The sequence below is a fragment of the Dasypus novemcinctus genome, chromosome 2, assembly GCF_030445035.2.
Source record: "Dasypus novemcinctus isolate mDasNov1 chromosome 2, mDasNov1.1.hap2, whole genome shotgun sequence".
NCBI lineage: Eukaryota > Metazoa > Chordata > Mammalia > Cingulata > Dasypodidae > Dasypus > Dasypus novemcinctus.
Genome location: NC_080674.1, coordinates 47,037,826 through 47,057,489, shown reverse-complemented (window position 1 = coordinate 47,057,489; position 19,664 = coordinate 47,037,826). Strand labels below are relative to the sequence as shown.

Genomic DNA, 19,664 nt, shown 5'->3' with positions numbered 1-19,664 from the left:
GAATTCACTAAGTCACTATCACATCTATAAATATGTTGTCACTACTAACTACTGTACAGTAAATGGTTGAGGTTAAACAAAGACAATGAAAGTTCTCAAGTTTGCTTTATGCTGAACTTTTCCTACAATGGGCACTTGATTCTATAATTAACTACATAAGATAATAATTAAGTAACTTACTTAAGTTATTATCTCATATAGTTTTGCAGGGAAAGACAAAGCATACAAAGTATTTTATTTTAGCCTTATATTCTGCCCTCTAACATAAAATACAAAGTACAAGACCTTCCAGAATGGTCTGCATTGTCCTATTTTCACATAGGTAAAGGTCACTAGATAAAGTTTTAAGCAAAAAAGACAACCTGTACTTCTGTATTCTAAAGAAACAATGTAAGTGACTGGTTATCTGTGGGGCACTCTAAATCCCACTATCAAAATATATTACTTAATTACATTTATTAATTTAATGTGCTGCTGGTATATAAATCCTTTTGCAAAATTAAGCCAATTAAAACAACCAGCAAGATGGTGGCAGAGTAAGGAGCTCCTAGAGTCAGAGAGTCCTATAGGGCAGTTAGTAATCACCTAGAGTTATCTAAAGCACCTGTTTGGGGGTTCCAAGAGACCAAAAGAGCATCCTGCAACATCCTTGAAAGCATGGAAGGAGGAGACTGCCCATCTGCAGAGAAGATTTGTAAGTCCACGCCATGGAGGCTGGTGCCCATCCTCCACTGGAGACAAAATGCCTTGGGAACTATTCTGCAGTTGGAACTGGAAGCTCCACTTCCCAAAAACGGGGGGGGCGGGGGAAGAGACAGTTGGGCACCAACTTCAATCACTGATTAGTAAATTCAGTGGGCTAAGAACAGCTAAAGTTTGAACACGTACAAGTCCAAAGAGGCCTGCAGCCGCCATTTTAACTCTGTCCCTGGCACAAGGGGAAGTGGGGCGGACTGAAAATCACAGTGCTGGCAGGGTAAGGTTTCTTTCAATCCAGACCAGACTGCAGTTCCAACCCCATCTCTGGAAAGGAGGAAGCTGTGGAGACCTATGCCAGCCGCTCTGGGAAAATGCAGGTCACACCACAGAGACCGGTGACCATCCTACCCTGGCGGCACAAGCCACCTCAGCAGCTATTCTGTGGCTGGAATTGAAAGCTCTATTTCCCAGAAAAACGGGAGGAAGAGATGGCTGGCTACTGATTTCAAGTACTGACTAGGTAATTCCGCTACCTAAAGTATAACCCTAAGAACAGCTAAAGTTTGGACCTATCCAAGCGGGAAAGAAGCAGTAGCCACCATTTTGACTCCACCCCCAGCATGAGGGGAAACTGGGCTGACTGAAAATCACAGTGAAGGTCGGGAGTGGCTTCTTTCACCCAGATCAGCTTGCAGCTCTGGGCTAGTTTCAGCATCACCTCTGGCAGGGAGGAAACTGGTGGGCCCTGCACCAGCTTCTCCTGGTAACTGCAGGTACATTCAGCTGGACAGAAAGTCTACTGGGGCATTTGCAGTCATTTTGGTCCTGTACGGCATCTATTACTTCCCATTCCTGCAGCTCCCTCCCCACCTCAGACAGGAGAGAATGGGGCATGAAGCTTCATAAATCATTCTGACAACTACAGTCTAGGCCTGCATGACTTGGATTATTACACACAGCTGTGGCTCTGTTCCTACCCCTGGCAAAGGTGAAAGTTGAGAGAAGCTTCATCAGTACCTAGGGCAATGATGGCAGCCTAAGCCCCCACAGCTTACAGCACCAACTTCATGCTTGGCTTCTACTATACAACAAGGGAAAAAGTGCAATAAAGGCCTAAACCAAAGAGAGAAACTGTACCCAGAATAAATATATCTAGTAAGCCAGATGCCAAGACACCAACAAAAAATTATAATCCACACCAAGAAAAAGGAAGACATGGCCCAGTTAAAAGAACAAGATAAGCCTCCAGATGATATAAGGGAGTTGAGATGACTAATCATAGATGTTCAGACAAATCTTAATAAATTCAATGAGATGGCTAAAGAGATTAAGGATATTAAGAAGACACTGGAAGAGCACAAAGAATTTGAAAGCATACATAAAAAAACAGCAGATCTTATGAGAATGCAAGGCACAATAAGTGAAATAAAAAATACACTGGAATTATGTGATAGATTTGAGGAGGCAGAAGAAAGTATTGGTGAGCTTGAGCCTCTGAAAGTGAACACACAAAAGAACAGATGAAGAAAGGAATGGAAAAAATTGAGCAAGGTCTTAGGGAACTAAACGACAGCAAGAGAGGTACAAACATACATGTCATGGGTGTCCCAGAAGGAGAAGAGAAGGGAAAAGGGGCAGAAGGAATATCTGAAGAAATAATGGTAGAAAACTTCCCAACCCTACTGAAGAACATATATATCCATGTCCAAGAAGCACAACATACTCCCATCCAAATAAATCTGAACAGACCAACTCCAAGACACAAACTAATCAGAATGTTAAATGCCAAAGACAAAAAGACAAACAGAATTCTGACAGCAGCAAGGGAAAAGCAATAAGGGATACCCAATAAGATTAAGTGTCAGTTTTTCATCAGAAACCACAGAGGCAAGAAGACAGTGCTATGATACATTTGACTTGGCCCAGTGGTTAGGGTGTCTGTGTACCACATGAGAGGTCCACGGTTCAAACCCCAGGCCTCCTTGACCCGTGTGGAGTTGGCTCACATGCAGTGCTGATGTGCACAAAGAGTGCCCTGCCACACAGGGGTGTTCCCGTGTAGGGGAGCCCCACAAGCAAGGAGTGTGCCCCATAAGGAGAGCCACCCAGCGCAAAAGAAAGTTCAGCCTGGCCAGGAATGGCGCTGCATACTTGGAGAGCTGACACAAGATGACACAACAAAAAGAAACACAGATTCCCGTGCCACTGACAACAACAGAAGCAGATAAAGAACACGCAGCAAACAGACACAGAGAACAGACAACTGGGGTGGGGGGTGGGGAGAGAAATAAATAAATCTTAAAAAAAAAAAAAAAAAAAAAAAGATGCTGCAAGAGAAAAACTTCCAGTCAAGAATCTTATCCAGCAAGAGACCTTTCAAAAATGAGGATGAGTTTAGAATATTCACAGATTAACAGAAACTGAGAAAGCTTGTATCAAAGAGACCGGCTTTGCAGGAAATACTAAAGGGTGTGCTACACCTGAAACAAAAAGACAGGAGAGGCTTGGAAAAGTATAGAAATGAAGATAACATCAGTAAAAATAACTGAAAGTGTCAAAAGAGTGGTGAAAATAAAATAAGACAGATAAAACCCAAATATTTAGGAATAAACTTAACCAACAATGTAAAGCATTTGTATTCACAAAACTACAACTAATTGTTAAAAGAAATAAAAAAAGACCTAAATAATTGGAAGGATACTCCACATTCATAGATAGGAAGATTAAATACTAGTATGTCAATTCTTAAGGGAAAAAAAAATGTCAATTCTACTCAAATTGATACACAGATTCAATGCAATCCTGATAAAAATTCCACCAGCAGCATTTTAAAAATAAAATGGAAAACACGATTATCAAATTTATCTGGAAGGGTAAAGGGTCCTGAATAGCCAGAAACATCTTAAAAAGGAAAAATGAAGTTGGAAACTCTCACTTCTGGACTTTAAATCATTCTTCCTAGGGAAGGAGACTTGGCCCAATGGATAGGGCATCCGTCTACCACATGGGAGGTCTGCAGTTCAAACCCCGGGCTTCCTTGACCCATGTGGAGCTGGCCCACGCACACTGCTGATGCACGCAAGGAGTGCTGTGCCACGCAGGGGTGCCCCCCATGTAGGGGAGCCCCACGCACAAGGAGTGCACCCTGTAAGGAGAGCCGCCCAGCGTGAAAGAAAGTGCAGCCTGCCCAGGAATGGTGCCACACATGCGGAGCGCTGACTCAGCAAGATGACACAACAAAAAGAGACACAGATTCCCATGCTGCTGACAACAACAGAAGCGGACAAAGAAGAACACGCAGCAAATGGACACAGAGAACAGACAACTGGGGGGGGGGGAGAGGAGAGAAATAAATAAAATAAGTCTTTGAAAAATAAATAAATAAATCGTATTACCTAGCTACAGTGGTAAAAATAGCATAGTATTACCATAAAGACAGATACGTAGACCAATGCAACAGAACTGATGGTTCAGAAACATACCCTCACATCTATGCTCCAGTGATTTTTTTTTTCCATAGTGTACATTTGGTATATTTTTTCTATATACCACATACCATTAGCACAAGCTATTAGTATTGTACATTTGTTATAGTTCATGAAAGAACCGTCACATATTTGTACTGCTAACCACAGTTCAACTTCCACTACATGGTTCACTGTGTAATACAATCCCATGTTTATCCAAAATGTATACTCAGTGACTCTCACTGTCATCACAGTTGTGCATTCATCACCTCAGTAAATTTTTGAGCATTTTCCCTAGTTCAAAAGAATATTCCCATACCACCTCTATTATTGAACCCGATATTATATCTGCTTTCACAATGATGCAAGATTACAATATTGCTGCTAACTTTAGTCCATAATTTACCTTAACTGTATTTTTCCATTCATCACTATATTCTTACCACTTTAAAATTGTGATGTACGCTCAAGTGATTTTTGACTAGCCTGTCAAACCCAGGCAGAACAGTTCATTCAACAGACAGTGCTGAGAGAATGGGATATCCACAGCCCAAAGAAGGAAAGAGGACCCCCTATCTCACACCTTATACAAAAACTAACTCAAAATGGATCAAAGACCTAAATACAAAAACAAGAACTATAAAGCTTCTAGAAGAAAATGTAGGAAAAGATCTTCAAGACCTGGTGGTAGGGAGTGGATTCTTAAAGGAGATAAGAGGATGACTGAGATAGACTACTGATGTTTAATGTACACAGAAGTTTTAATTAACTTTACTGTAAAAGTGTAGAAATGTACAGAGTTGATGGTAGGTAACACATTATAGTAACAGCTGGTTTATAATTAGGAATGTGGCTGAAAAGGGTAGTCTAGGGAAGTAAACACCAATTGACAGAAAGCTAAAGAATAACCTAGGGGCTGAATAACACAGTAAACCCAGAGGTGGATGAGAATTGTGGTTAATAGTACAGATTCAAGAGTGCCCTTTGTGACTAGAGCAGATGTACATCACTATTGCAGGGTGGTGGGAATGTGGAAAAGCAAGGGAAAAATACAACTGGAGTGACCCATGGACTATGGTTAACAGTAATAATGTAATATTCATCCATCTATGCCAAAGATGTTGCTAATGGGGAGTATGGAAAAAGTGTGTCAAAAGTACGCTATGGACCTGGTAATAATCTGATATTATCTCATAATCTGTAAGAAATGTTCCACACAGTGTGGTTCGTTGATAAGAGGGGTGCTGTACAGGAATTCTGCACATGTGCATGATTATTTTGTAAGTTTACAGCTTCTGTCATAAAAATACATTTAAAAAAATAATAATAAGGTGGATTAGGGGGAAATACACCAAATGTAAGATAAGGACTATAGTTAGCAGTAAGATTTAGACATTATTCTTTCATAATTTGTAACAAAAGTCTCACAACAATGCAAAGTGTTAGTGGTGGGCTGATGTATGGGACCCCTGTAAGATGTTATGCATGTCTGCTTTGTAAGTTCACAACTTTTACCATACATTTATGTATGTTCATGTATAAATGGTATAAAATAGTAATAATAATAATAATAATAGGGTGGTTTGGGGGAAAAATACACCAAATATAAGATATTTTGCTTAATAGTAATATTTTGAGGATGCTCTTTAATCACTAGTTAAAAATGTCTCACAACATTGCAAGGTATTGATAGGGTGAGGTATAAGAACACTGCATGATGTTATGTATGTTTGTTTTCTAAGTTCACAACTATTACTATACACTTATTGTTTATGTATGTTTATGTATGAGTGGATATACTTCAATAAATTCTTTTAAAAAAAAAAATTAAACCAGTTACTAGAAAAAATGTCCGCCAATATAACATTAATGTAGATTAATCTAGGTTTTTCAAGGACTAAAAAATGTAAACATAAGCAGTATGTATATAGGTATATAACACGTATACCCAATGTTTGTAAATCAGAAAGCATTTCCCCTGAAAGATTTCTGAAACACCTGTTACCCAAAATAGTACCTTAATGTCTTTTAAATCCATACTGAGCCTTAAGTATATTACAAGATTTCCTTGCTAATTCATCTATTTATTAGTAACAAGCATTTGGATAGTGAGGGACACAATGTTATCTGAATCTATTTAGTTAATCAATTTCAAATAGTGTGTACTAAACAACTTTTGAAAGTGAAGGATCTATTTAAAAAAACTTGACCAGAAGTTATTCAAACTCTTGGATCAAATACAAAGATTCTGAACAGTGTGAGATACCTATGTTGTATTTACTGTATTAATAGTCTAAAATGTCTTAACCACCACACATAACAAGGACATGGGACTACTATCCAAAGGTCTGACAGTACCTCCCAGAGTAAATACTCTTTGCACACTATAATGTGGGTTTAGGGCCTGCCGAAGATTCATGTCTTACGTGGTAGTTCTTGTGCATAGTGTGTGTTTGGGGTTGGGTGTGGAGGAGAAGCAAGGACAAGGAAACTGACAAAGAAAAAAAAATAGGCACAGGGGGTAAAGAAATGAGGGCCAGAGAGGAACAGTATAAAAGACTTCACCCTTCTCGTCTCTCTGGCTGTCCACCAGTTCTGACACATCTGCCCTTGGAGAGATGATGATAAGAGGGTGCTATGCTGCCTACCTATCTATCTAGTCAAAACAGATGACCACTTGTATGCAAAGGTATAAACACATGAAGAACTGTCAGTAAATGTATATCTATATATCATATTAACAAAATATAGGAAATATAAAACTGAAGTTTCACTATAATTAGGACTTAAGGATTTATGACCTTTTAGTAAAGAAACATGTTTTAAGTATTTTTTTTTAATTAAAAAAAAATTGCCAGGGTAAAAAAGCAACATTTACTTTTTTTTTTAGGAGGTACTGGGACCTCACACATATGAAGCACATGCTTAACCACTCAGCTACACCCACTCCACATCATTTACTTTCTAATGCTGATACTGACTTTGCTTTTAAAGCATCAATATTTCAACAAAATAATATAATGAAAACAATGTGCACTTAGCTGGTACATTACGAAATACAGAAATAGTTTCTGTGGTACTAATTATAAAAAAATGATTATTAGCATTTAGAGTTGAAGTGAATAGGGGAAAAACATGCCTTTAACATAAAGAATATGCTAATTACCTGTGTGTTTTCGAAGATGCTCTTTAAAATGTCCAAAGTGATCAAACTGTTTATCACAGTACTGACATATGTGAATTTTTTTCCCAGTTCTTTGTTTCTTACTGACTGCACCTTCCTCAAGGTGGTAACAACTGAGGTGCTGTTTCCACGCGCTCTCCCGAAGATACCTTTTATTGCATATTTCACACTTGAAACTCTCAGTGGAGTGTGATTTCATGTGTTCCTTAAAATGGTAAAACAATTTAAATGAACGGTTACATTTCTCACAATGGAACAAGTCCTTCACATGTGACAGCTGAAGTTCCACAATTTCAATACCTTCTACCTGTTTGCTTGTGGGATCAGATGCACAGCCATCATCTTCTTTAATCTGCCCTTTTCTATCACCTTGACGGTACTTGCTGGTAATATCTGCCAACAGTGCTAAAGCTGAATCATCAGAGGAACCTGTGCTCTGAATGTACTTAATGGACTGCTTGGCAGTAGACACCTCCTCGATTGTTTCTATGCCTTCATCTTCCACTTCAATTGTGCCTTCAGTGATCTCCACCTCGATTTCAACAGGTTCTGATTCTGCAGATGGCAATGACTCAGTGATAACATTTGAAGTTTCTGCAATCTTTCTCTTTTTTGCCTCACTTTTTCCTGTAGTACTTTCCTCCAATGGAGCTGAATTTTCTTTGTTCCTAAAATACATAACATATGGATTAAAAAAATCTCCAAAGCCAATCAAAACTCGAGCAGGCTTTTATTTTTAAAACTTTATTTCAACTTCAAAAAATAACAAAAACCAGCTTAACAAATTATGGAAGCATTATTTTTTAAAAATCCTGTACAAACACATTTACCTTATTTAATCCTAAAAACAAACCCAAACGTTTCTCTAGTGTTCCAAAGGATGAATAAATGAGTACAGATCAGTTTAAAAAATGACATGACCAAGATCTCTTTGCTGCTGTTGTTTTTTTAAGGTGGTACTGGGAATTGAACCTAGGTTGTACATAGGAAACAGGCACTCAACCACTGAGCTACACCGCTCCCAAGGTGTCCTTGTTAATGAAGAGAAAGGGGGAGGGGGAGCTTCATCATACACACATCTCATGTATTTTTTTGACCCATTTAAGTATTGATATGTATTTTTTGACCCATATAGCATTGATATAGTACCTCTGCCTCTGCCACAAAAACATTACAATATTGCTGTTAAATATAGGCTACAGATTATACATAAATTGTATTCCTCCCATGTATCACCATATTCTTAATACCTTGTAACAGAGGAACATTCTATTTGTTATTAACCACAACCCTCATCTACCACCAAAATCACTATATTATACAGGCCCTAGATTACCTCTAGCTGTCTTCCAATTAAAAGTGACCTCCACAGACATCCCCCTTTCAGCCATATAAATCAGCAGTGTTCATTATACTCATTATATGTCACTATCAACTCTATCCATTTCCACATATTTACAATCAACCTTACTAAACATTTTACATATATTCAATATCAACACCCCTTCTCAATCCACATTCGGTCTCCCACTAACCTATAATATATAGTTTAACTCTGTAAGTTTACTCATCATGTTTAGTTCCTATCAGTGTGACCACACAACATACGTCCTTTTGTGTCTGGCCTATTTTACTCAACATAATATCCTCAAGGTTCATCCATGTTGTCATATACAACCTAAACTCATTTCTTCTTACAGCTTAGTAGTATTCCTTCGTGTATATATATATACATTTTTTAAAAAAGACTTTTTCTCTCTCCTCCCCCTCCTCTCCTGTTGTCTGCTCTCTGTGTCCATTCACTGTGCGTTCTTCTGTGTCCGCTTGCATTCTTGTCAGCAGCACCAGGAATCTATGTCTCTTTTGTTGCATCATCTTGCTGCATCAGCTCTCCGTGTGTGCAGCCCCACTCCTGGGCAGGCTGCACTTTTTTTTTCCATGCAGGGTGGCTCTCCTAACAGGGTGCACTCCTTGTGCGTGGGGCTCACCTACACGGGGGACATCCCCGCGTGGCAGGGCACTTCTTGCGCACATCAGCACTGCACGTGGACCAGCTCACCACAGGGGTCAGGAGGCCCTGGGTTTGAACCCTGGACCTCCCATGTGATAGGTGGATGCTCTATCAGTTGAGCCAAATCTGCTTCCCTATATATACATTTTGTTTATCCATTCATTGGTTGACAGGCACTTAGGTTGTTTCCTTTTTTTTTTGTTAGCAATTGTGAATAATGCCACTATGAACATCAGTGTGCAAACATCTGTTTGAGTCCTTGCATTTGTGTTCTTCTGAATATATTCCTAGTAGTGGAACTGGCAGATTGTATGGCAGTTCTATATTTAGCTTTCTGAGGAACTGCCGAACTGTCTTCCACAGAGGCTGTACCATTTTACATTCCCACAAACAGTGGGAATGAGAATGAGAGTGTTCCTATTTCTCTGCATTCTCTCCAGCACTTGTTCTGTTTCAGCCAGTTTGTGTTTCATTGACACCCCATGCTCCAATCTTGACCACAAAATTCCACAGGGTGTACAGCTAGCTGCTCCTTCCATGCTGTTTTTTGGTCTTGAGGTTCTCCTCTTGCTTGTTGAGCCTATGGCACATAGCATGTGTCTTCCTGGGCCGCAGATTTAGAGGCTCCTATTTCTTGCCCTTGTAAAACTTCCCAAGGTTTTCTTTCTGAGTCTGGTTAATGACAGTAACATCAGGGGCAATGGATTTGTGGACAACTCGGATCTTGGAGAGCTTGGACCACCAGTCACCAGTTACTCTGGCAACAAGCAGCTGGAATAGCTCCACCTTCAGATTGTCCAACTGTTTCAGCAGCTCCTCCTCCTCCTTGCTGCCAAGGTCCTGAGCCTTGATCTTGGCCACTGCTACAAGTGCTGCACAGCCCTTTTTTCCATTTTTAATGGAAAAAAAATCCCGTCCTGTCCTGTTGCTTGTCTTAATGTTGTTGTAGAATCTCTTTATATAATATGAAGATCAAACCCCATTTGATATGTGGTTTCTAAAAATTTTCTCCCATTGAGTAAGATGTCATTTCACTTTCTTAAAGTTATTTGAAGTAAAAGTGTTTAATTTTGAGGCAGTCCCATTTATCTGTTTTTTCTTTCATTGTTTGTGCTTTGGGTGAACGTTGAAAAACTACCACCTACCACAAGATCTTGCAGATGTTTCCCTACATTGTCTTTTAGGAGTTTGATGGCTCTAGCTTTTATATTTATTAAAGTCCTTGATCCATTTTGAATTAATTTTTGTATAAGCTATGAAATAGGAGTCCTCTTTCTTTCTTTTGGTTATGGATATCCACTTCTCCCAGGACACTTTGTTAAAGAGACTATTCTTTTCCAAATGAATGGAAATGGCCATCCTTGTATAAAATCAATTGGCTATTGTGGTAGTTGGAAGTTCTTTTATGAATCCCAAAAAGATTATTATATTTTGAATATAATTCCCATTCCTGTGGGTGTGAGACCCTTTTGTTAGAGTCTCCGCCTTCTTGCTGGGTCTGTTATAAACACACAGAGAAAGACACAAGGGAAAAGTAGGCCACCATATTTGATTCTGCCAAATAAGAGAGAGGACTGCAGGAAAGCAGATAAACCCCAAGGGGCTGAAAGAGGTTCCAGAATCTTGAATCAGAAGAACATAGAAAGAGAACCGTGAGAGGCTGGACTCTTGGAGCAGCCCATGGCTGAAGGAGACAAGCCCTATATGTGCTTGCCCACAGATGAACTTTGGGATACTGTAGATTCTGGAGGGAAGGGCAGAGATTGGCAGCCATCTTCTCGCCCTTGATATGACACGAGGACCAACAGTAGCTGTTAAAGAAGCATCTCTGATGGTACCTTGACTTGGACATTTCACAGCCACAGAACTATTAGCTTTTACCCTAAATAAAATCCCCATTATTAAAGCCAAACCATTTCTGGTACTTTGCATCGGCAGTCCTTTGGCAAACTAAAACAGCTATAGAAATGAGGGTCTATTTCTGAACTCTCAGATTCCACTGGTCTATATATCTACCCTTGTTCCTGTACCATGCTGTTTCAACTACCATAACTTGGAAATAAACTTTAAAGTCAGAAAGTGTCAGTCCTCCAATTTTATTCTTTTTCAAGATGTTTCTGGTTATTCAGGACCCCTCACAATTAAAAATAAATCTGATAATACTGGCTTTTCCATTTCTTGCAAAGTAAACTCCTGGAATTTTTATTGGAATTGCATCAACTCTGTAAATCATTTTGGGCAGAATTGACATCTTGATAATTAGTTTTCCAATCCATGAAAAGTCAATGTCATTCTATTTACTTAGACCTTCTCTGATTTCTTTCAGCAACGTTTTTTAATTTCCTGTGTACTAATACTTTAAACTACAGTCCATGGTTAGTAGCAATGCTTCAATATGTGTTCATCTATTGTAACAAAGATACCCAACTAATGAAAGGTGTTGTTACATGTAGGTAATCTAAAGCTTCTAAATTAAAAGTTAAAGAAAAAAAGAACCTTGGGTTTTGACAAACGCCTTTTCTGCATCAACAGAGATGGCCATGTGGTTCTTTCCCTTCATTTTGTGGATGTGTATTATATTAATAATTTCCTTACGTTGAGCCTCTTTTGCATATCTGGGGAAAAATACTTAATCATAGTGCATAATTCTTTTAATGTGCTGTTGGGATTCAATTTTCAAATATTTTGTTGAGGATTTTTGCATTTATATTCAGAAGATAAACTGGTCTGTAATTTTCTTTTCTTGTACTATCTTCATAATCTGGTTTTGGTATTAGGGAGATACTGGCCTCATATGAGTATTTCCTCATCTTCAATATTATTAAAGAGTTTGAGCAGAATTGGTAATCATTCTTCTTGGAATGACTGGAAGAATTCCCCTATGAAGCCACCTGGTCCTGGACTTTTTATTTGTTGGGAGGTTTCTGATGACCGATTGTGGTTGGTTTGCTGAAACATGTTATTCCTTCTAGAGTCATTGTGGGTTGTTTCTAGGAAATTGTCCATTTTATTTAGGTTGTCTTTTAATTTGCTGGCTTACAGTTGTTCATAGTATCTTATGATCTACTTTTATTTCTGTGGGGTCATTAGTAATGTCCCACCTCTCATTTTTTATTTTATTTGCATCTTCTCTCCTTTCTCCTGTCAGTATAGCTTAGCGTTTGCCAATTTACTCTTTCATAGAATCAACTTTTGGTTCTGTTGATTCTCTCTACTGTTTATTTATTCTCAATTTCATTTACTTCTGCCCTAATCTTTCCTTCTGCTTGCTTTGGGATTAGTTTGCTCTTCTTTTTCTAATTCCTCCAGGTGTGCAGTTTGGTGTTTGATTCTAGCTCACCCTGGATCCCGCCTTACTGAAGTATTCCAATAAAGACTCATAGCTGAAATCAATCAAAGGGTCCCACAATCTAACCAAGATCATTAATTGAAGCAATCTAATCAAAAGGTCCCACCACATTTGGTAGGTTTACAGGCAAAGGACTGGGTTCACTTTAAGAAAAGGATTTTCTGGGGTCCACAAAAGACTCAAATCAGGACACATGCCTCTAGTATATTTTTCATCTCTTTTACTATGCTTTTCATCCCCATAATTTTATATTCCCTTTTATACTTTCAAATTCTTTTAAGTTCACATTGTCTTTTTAATATCCTTTAGATGTACATTCTAAACAAATTTAGGAGATTTTTTTTAACACCTCTGATTAGCTGTTCCAAATTCTCTATCCTTTTGGAAGTTTTAATTTGTTCCTGTGACTGAGCCATATCTTTGTTTCTTAGAATGGCTTGTAATTTTTTGCTAATATTTGGGCATCTGATTATCTTAGTTAATTCTGAAGGTCAGTTTCTCCCTCTTGTCTAGAGCTTATTGATGATTAGCTTTTTCTTAAGGCCCTTTTTTGATGCTTGGTCCCACTTATCCTGGACCTTTACAGTAGCGAATGATTAAGTGTTCTGATGGTCTCAGCTCTTCTTCATCTGATTCTTGCCCTGGATACGCAGCACAATTTTTAAGACTGCACTTTTTGTGCAATTATTTCACCTCTAAGAGAAAGCTTCATTTCCTCTGTTCCTTCTTTATGAATCTTGATCTGTTCTGTTTTTAATGCATAATTTCCCCCACAGCTCCAATGATTTGTTTAAATTCTCTGCCTCAGTTAGTGCTCACTTCTCCTTAAAGTTTTCAGTTCTGGGACTCATTCTTTTTTTTTTTTTTTTTTTTTTTAAGATTGATTGATTGATTGATTTCTATCCCCTCTCCCCCCACCCCAGTTGCCTGTTCTCTGTGTCTATTTGCTGCATGTTCTTCTTTGTCTGCTTCTGTTGTTGTCAGCAACACGGGAATCTGTGTTTCTTTTTGTTGCATCATCTTGTGTCAGCTCTCCGAGTGTGCGGCACCATTCCTGCAAGCTGCACTTTCTTTCGCGCTGGGCGGCTCTCCTTACGGGGCGCACTCCTTGCGTGTGGGGCTCCCCTACACAGGGACACCCCTGCATGGCAGGGTACTCCTTGAGCACAGCAGCACTGCATGTGGGCCAGCTCCACACGGGTCAAGGAGGCCCGGGGTTTGAACCACGGACCTTCCATGTGGTTGATGGACGCCCTAACCACTGGGCCAAGTCCGCTTCCCCCCATTCTGTCTTTACACCAGTTCAGTTTCCCCTTCTTAGTTTGCTAAAGGCTGCCAATGCAATATACTAAAAACGTGTTGGCTTTTATAATGGGAATTTATTAGGTTAAACCTCTACAGTTCTGAGGTTGTGAAAGTGTCCAAATAAAGGCATCATCAGGAGATGCTGTCTCACCAAGGTGCAGCTATAGGCAATCAGGCACATGCCACAGTTATAGCTGTGGGGAGGGCACAATGCCAGTATGCTTCTCTCTCCCCTCTCTTCCAGGCCTCACCTCTTCAGCTTTGAGCTGCTCCACAGGCCCTGCCTCTCAGGGGCTTTCTTTCTATGCCTCTGTGCCCTGCTGATTCCAGCCTCCAGAACTTCTCATTTTGTCTCGGAGGCCTTTTTTCTGTTTCAGTACTCCATTTATAAAGCTCTCCAGCAAGAGAACCAAGACTGACCCTGGGTCATACCTTATTGAAGCAATCCAATCAAAGGCCCCCAACTGAATCCAATCCACTTAAAGTCCACACCCTCAGGAATGGACTAGCTCCAAGAATATGATCCTTTCTGAGATCTGCAAAATAAGCCCCAATTGTCACATCTCACAACCCTTTTTTTCTTCTGGGAGGCTAGTCTCCCTCTGGTTCCTTCCTTGGTTAGGATATCCTGTCCAGGGGAGCCAGATGGGATCAATCCAGAAAAGTCCGTTTTGTGATTAAGTGATCCATCAAACAGAAATTGGATTGAGTGAGGTCACTCTTGCCAAGAGTTCTACGGTTGTCTCTCTTTCTCCTGGGGACATCTTTGTTGCAGCATTCCTCAGCAGCTTGTGTTCTGCCCTGGATCTCCATGCCAGAACATGGATGGGGTTTTAACTTGCTGCTCTGAGTGGATCTATAGTCTGCATCCACAGCTGGAGAGAACTGGGCTGCTGCATCTATGTCACTCCCAAGCTGCATGAGGCAGAGCGTCAGGGAGGAATCTGGACTGGCAAGTCCAGGACAGAAATTTCATATTTGTTCTTGGAGATTATTTTTGTTTTTCTTTGATTCAGCATTTATGGAGTCCTTCTCTACTCTCTACTGTCCTCCAGAATTCTAACCAAGTGGTATTTGTCCTTTTATTACCTGATTCTGAGGAGAGATTTTTTCCAGAGGATATATTACTCTGCAGTGTTGATGAAGTCACCCAGGTCAACTGATTTTTGAATAAGCTTCCAAGGTAATTCAATGTAGAAAGGAGAGTATTTTCAACAATGGTGCTGGAGCAAGTGGATATTTTCATGGGGGGAGTAACCCACAACCCTCACCTTACCTTACAACATAAACAAAAAAACTAACTCTATATGGACCATAAATTTAAACATAAATAAAACTAGTAAACTTCCAGAAGAAAAGAGGAGAAAAAATTTGACATTGTTTAGTCAAAGATTTCTTAAATAGCACACAAAAAGCAGAAACCATATAGAAAAAAAAAGATAAAATGGACTTCAACAAAATCAAAAACATTTTGCTCTCTGAAATAAAGGCAAGCCACAGAATGGGAGAAAATATCTGCAATCATGTATTTGTCAAAGGGCATGTATCAAGAATATAAAAAGAACTCTCACACCTGAACAGACTCAATAAGAGAAGAAAAACTGTTGGCAGACAATTCTCCACGTCTCCTGTATTTCTGCATACCTCATGAACAGAGGCACGAACAGCTATTGTCTCAGAATATATTTTCAAGAATGTCTATAGTATAGTGAATAGCCCTGGAAGACAGAAACAGTGACTTCCTCTGGAGCAGAGCACAGGTCTATTTACTGTCCAGTATAATAAAGAAAATGCCCTCTCTGAGGCTAAAGTCAGACAAGTTTTGACTGCGGGTAATTTTAAAAGATTTGAGTTTACTTTTATTGTAGCTATTATTTTGTGTTAACTGAGCAACTTGTAATATCTGATACACAAAAAATTAGAAAGATTTGGGTTTCCTAAGCTGGACTCTACAGCTGTGATATAAATCCACTCTGTTCACTACAACCACCTGGGTCACTTGGTGTTGCCCTCGTAGGACTTGGGGGATAAGGAAACTAAAGGCAAACATGAAACTTATCCTGCCTGCTGAGCTGAGAAATAAAGGCCTTTGCCTCTAACCCAAGACTAAATGTAGCAGGCTAACTTGTTGGTTGGCTTGCAAGTGATAAAATCAGACACCTCACTGGCCTTGCCAGATTTTAGCAAGAAGGATGGGATGCTGAAAGCAACAAGAACCAAGGACTCACAGAGCCATCAACTAGATTTGAGGGAAGTCTACTGCAAATGACAACAAACATGTTGACCAAACTGATGGTCAACTGGGAAATAAATGTTCTTCTGCTTTACTGTCTATTACTGAGGAGAAACTGGGAAGGTGGTTGCAGGATGGGTGCTGGCCAGTTAAGTTCAAGGATAGCTGCTGGACCAATGTCCGGGTTGTTGCAAAACTATCCTCCAGATTAAGGGGGTAGGGAGTAACTTCCCTGACAATCCAACATCAGCATTAGGTCTGTGCCATCATAATGACTAATGCTAATATTTGTCCTGGGGACAGGAGGGGAGAGGCAGAAGATACTATCCTTTTACCCACAAGTTACAGTGATGTGTACTTACAATAAGTATGAAAGGGAAATCTGCTACTGCTATGGGCAGAACACTTGAATCATGAGAACTTTGGTGGGCTCATATGGGAGATTACAGAGGTGACATAATGCTTGTCAAGGATGAAGAAAATACCTGGGCCATTTTAGGATTCAGCTTCTTTTACAGTTAATCATGCCCACCTTAGATCCATTCGGAGATGAAAGTAAAAATCTCAGAATTTTTTGTAGTGAGTCCTGGCTGCTCTAAGGGTAACTTATGGTCCTCAAAGAAGATCTGTGGGACACCATACATGATGCATTGGCCACTAATAACAGCCTTTCAACTCAATTAGGTTTACAGTGCTGTTGCTGATGAGCCACTGGAGAATGATAAACAGACCCAAAGAAATCAAGATAAACTCTTGCAATCTTGGGCATTCTACTTGCTCCTTTATATCAGCTAACCTGTAAACCATCATCCTTTAAGTGGCATACCAATTAATAAGCTGCCTTGGAAGCTGTCCAGACAGCTGTGACATGTTCTCTACCTTTGGGTTTCCCACAACCTTAATGACCCTTTTGTACTACAAGTCTCTGAGACTGGTGATTTTATGGATTAGATCTTTTGGCAAAGGAAGAAGCCTCTACCCAAAGGTACTCCCTGGGATTTTGAACTGGTCAACTACTTGCCAAGGCTATGAAGTACATCCCTTTGAAAAGAAGCTATTAGCTTGCTGTTGGGCTCTTGCCTGAACTATGGCTCCTCTAAATGCCTGGACTTGGATCTCCGATGATTTAGTTAAAGAAGCTGAAACCTAATGGTATTCACTGGGCCACAGCAAGTACCCAGCTTCAGTACCAGCTATGCAGAACTCAAGGCTGTTCTCATAGCTCTGGTCAATATATGCCCCATGCTGAACCTTGTTACAGTTTTACTGACTTTTAGCTATTGCCAGTGACCTAGCAATTTGGTTTACTACATGGAAGATTACAGACTAAAATCTCGGTAGATTAAAAACACCCATCTTTGAAGCAACAACTATGGAAACACATAGCAGCTGTTGAGTGAACTGTTATTTTCCACTCATTTAGATACCCTGTTAAGGGCCTGTTCTCTGATGACACCTATAGGAATCAAGCTGCTGATTAAGCCTGTACTGGCCCAGATCACTACCCTTGGTGCCTGAATCCAACACTGCCTGCATATGGCAGACCATCAACTATCACAGACTGGACACAATGTAAAGGACCCTGAACTTCTAATGCAGAGGCTGCCAATGCATGCCAGACCTTTTACTCCTGCCAAAAGTTGGCCTGTGAGTCTCAGGGTGAAGTAGGCTATATCACACAGGGCACGGTTCCTGCCTGTTGCCAGCAGACTGTCTATTGGACCTTTGACCCCAACTGGAGGCTATCAGTGGTACCTTGACACTGCTGACACTTCTTTAAGTTATATTGCAACTGTAAAAAATTACATGTTACAAAAAATGCTGAAATGTAAAAACCTATTTCATATGTTCACCTTTCTGTATCATCTTCAGTCTGATAATGGTGTACCTTCTATCACAAAATCTACTCAATAGTGGGTTGACAATGATAGATATTTCAAGTTCCCTACCATCTACAGATTCTGATACTGTAGAAGAACATTGGAATGGCCTCCTCAAACACTGACTCAAAAAGATTTCTGACTATTTCCCTCATCTCCTCCTTGTCCAAAAATCTGAGTAAGGCAGTTTGGTCATCAAATTCAGCTATCCCAGAAAGGGATCACCTCTTCTCAGCTACTTCCTAGATACTGATCAAGAAAAAAGGGTGGGAAATTATATTAACCCAATAGGAAAATTTGGGATTCTGCCCGGACCAAAACACACAATGTTTTTCTTTACCCTAACTGCAATCCGGGGCCAGCCTGGCTGGTATGCCCAAGTGACAGCCTGATTAATAAAAGGGGCCTAGCAGGCTGAGACTTAATTTTGGTTTACCCACATGGATTCTCTTGTTGGATATGGTTCTTGGACTACAAGAATCATGACCACTTGGTTGAATAAACTGGTCACGAGGTTTGCTTATAGTGGCCCACACAAGCCCAAGTGGTCAACATAATAGGTCTCTAAGTTCTATAAAAATGCGCTTGTCCCTCTTGGCACCTGACCATTCCAGATGAAAGATTTGGGTGAGAGCAGGGAATGAGTGAAAAAGAGGTGGAATTATAGCTACTACAATGAAACACCCTTTTTTGTAGAGATGGAGGCAAAGCAATGACTCTGGCACCTGGGGAGAGAACATCTTAGCATTGACGATTAGAGAGGAGGGAGGACATAAATTTTCTTTGTCCTTCAGAAACACTTGGAGAGACTTCTTCATAAAGAAAAATGTTCTGCAAGTACTTTTAATTTCATGAATCCTAAGTCTGCCATCCCCCACCAGATGACTCTGACCATTATTTTATTGTCATTTCCCTTAACTTTACCAGGAAGTCTTTTGAAAACAGATGTCCAAGTTTTAGTACCTCCAATGTAAAACACCAGATGTCTGTCAAGAACTGAGGCCCAGTCTGCGAGGCAGATGAAAATCACTCAGCTGGCACTCAGGTAGTGGTGACAAACAGGACAGACTGAATTGACTGCCATTAAACAGTCCCACAAGACAGACTGAATTGACTGCCATTAAACAGTCCCACAAAGGCAAAGATTAGACATTATCATTCTAAATGAACTGGGAGAGGGGAAACCACTTTAGAAGCAATGTTAACTCATGCTCTCCCAGATGTAGGTCCCATATTGGTGGCACCTTCAATAATAAACAACACTTTCTTTCCATGGTCACTATGTGTGTCCCTGGCATTATAATTCATATGTGGAAGCAGGTATTAACTCCCTTCCCTCCTAAAAATATGACTTGCATCTTAGGGGTGGTTATAAGAGACCATTTTGGGAAACAGCACTGATAGATCAAGTAGCCCTTAGATAACTGTGAGGATCTCTCCAAAATGTGGTTACCCTTGGTTTATTCAAAGGAGCTTCCTGGAGGAATAAATGAATAATAACAGGAATAAAAAAAGATGTTGACATCAGTTTGCAGT

General features: G+C 39.9%; 1 protein-coding gene across 7 annotated transcripts in view; it reads right to left on the bottom strand.

Moving 5' to 3' along the window:
* ZNF131 (zinc finger protein 131) overlaps nucleotides 1-19,664 on the bottom strand; it is a 46,538-nt gene that overhangs the window by 12,073 nt on the left and 14,801 nt on the right. For 4 of the 7 annotated variants that reach the window (XM_004472889.4, XM_004472890.5, XM_004472891.5 and 1 more), the window contains exon 5: nucleotides 7,333-8,018. In XM_004472889.4, coding sequence (XP_004472946.1) covers nucleotides 7,333-8,018 — 686 coding nt within the window. The remainder of the gene's footprint in view (nucleotides 1-7,332; nucleotides 8,019-19,664) is intronic. The other 3 variants (XM_058308583.2, XM_012530765.4, XM_058308592.2) reach the window with 1 other exon arrangement.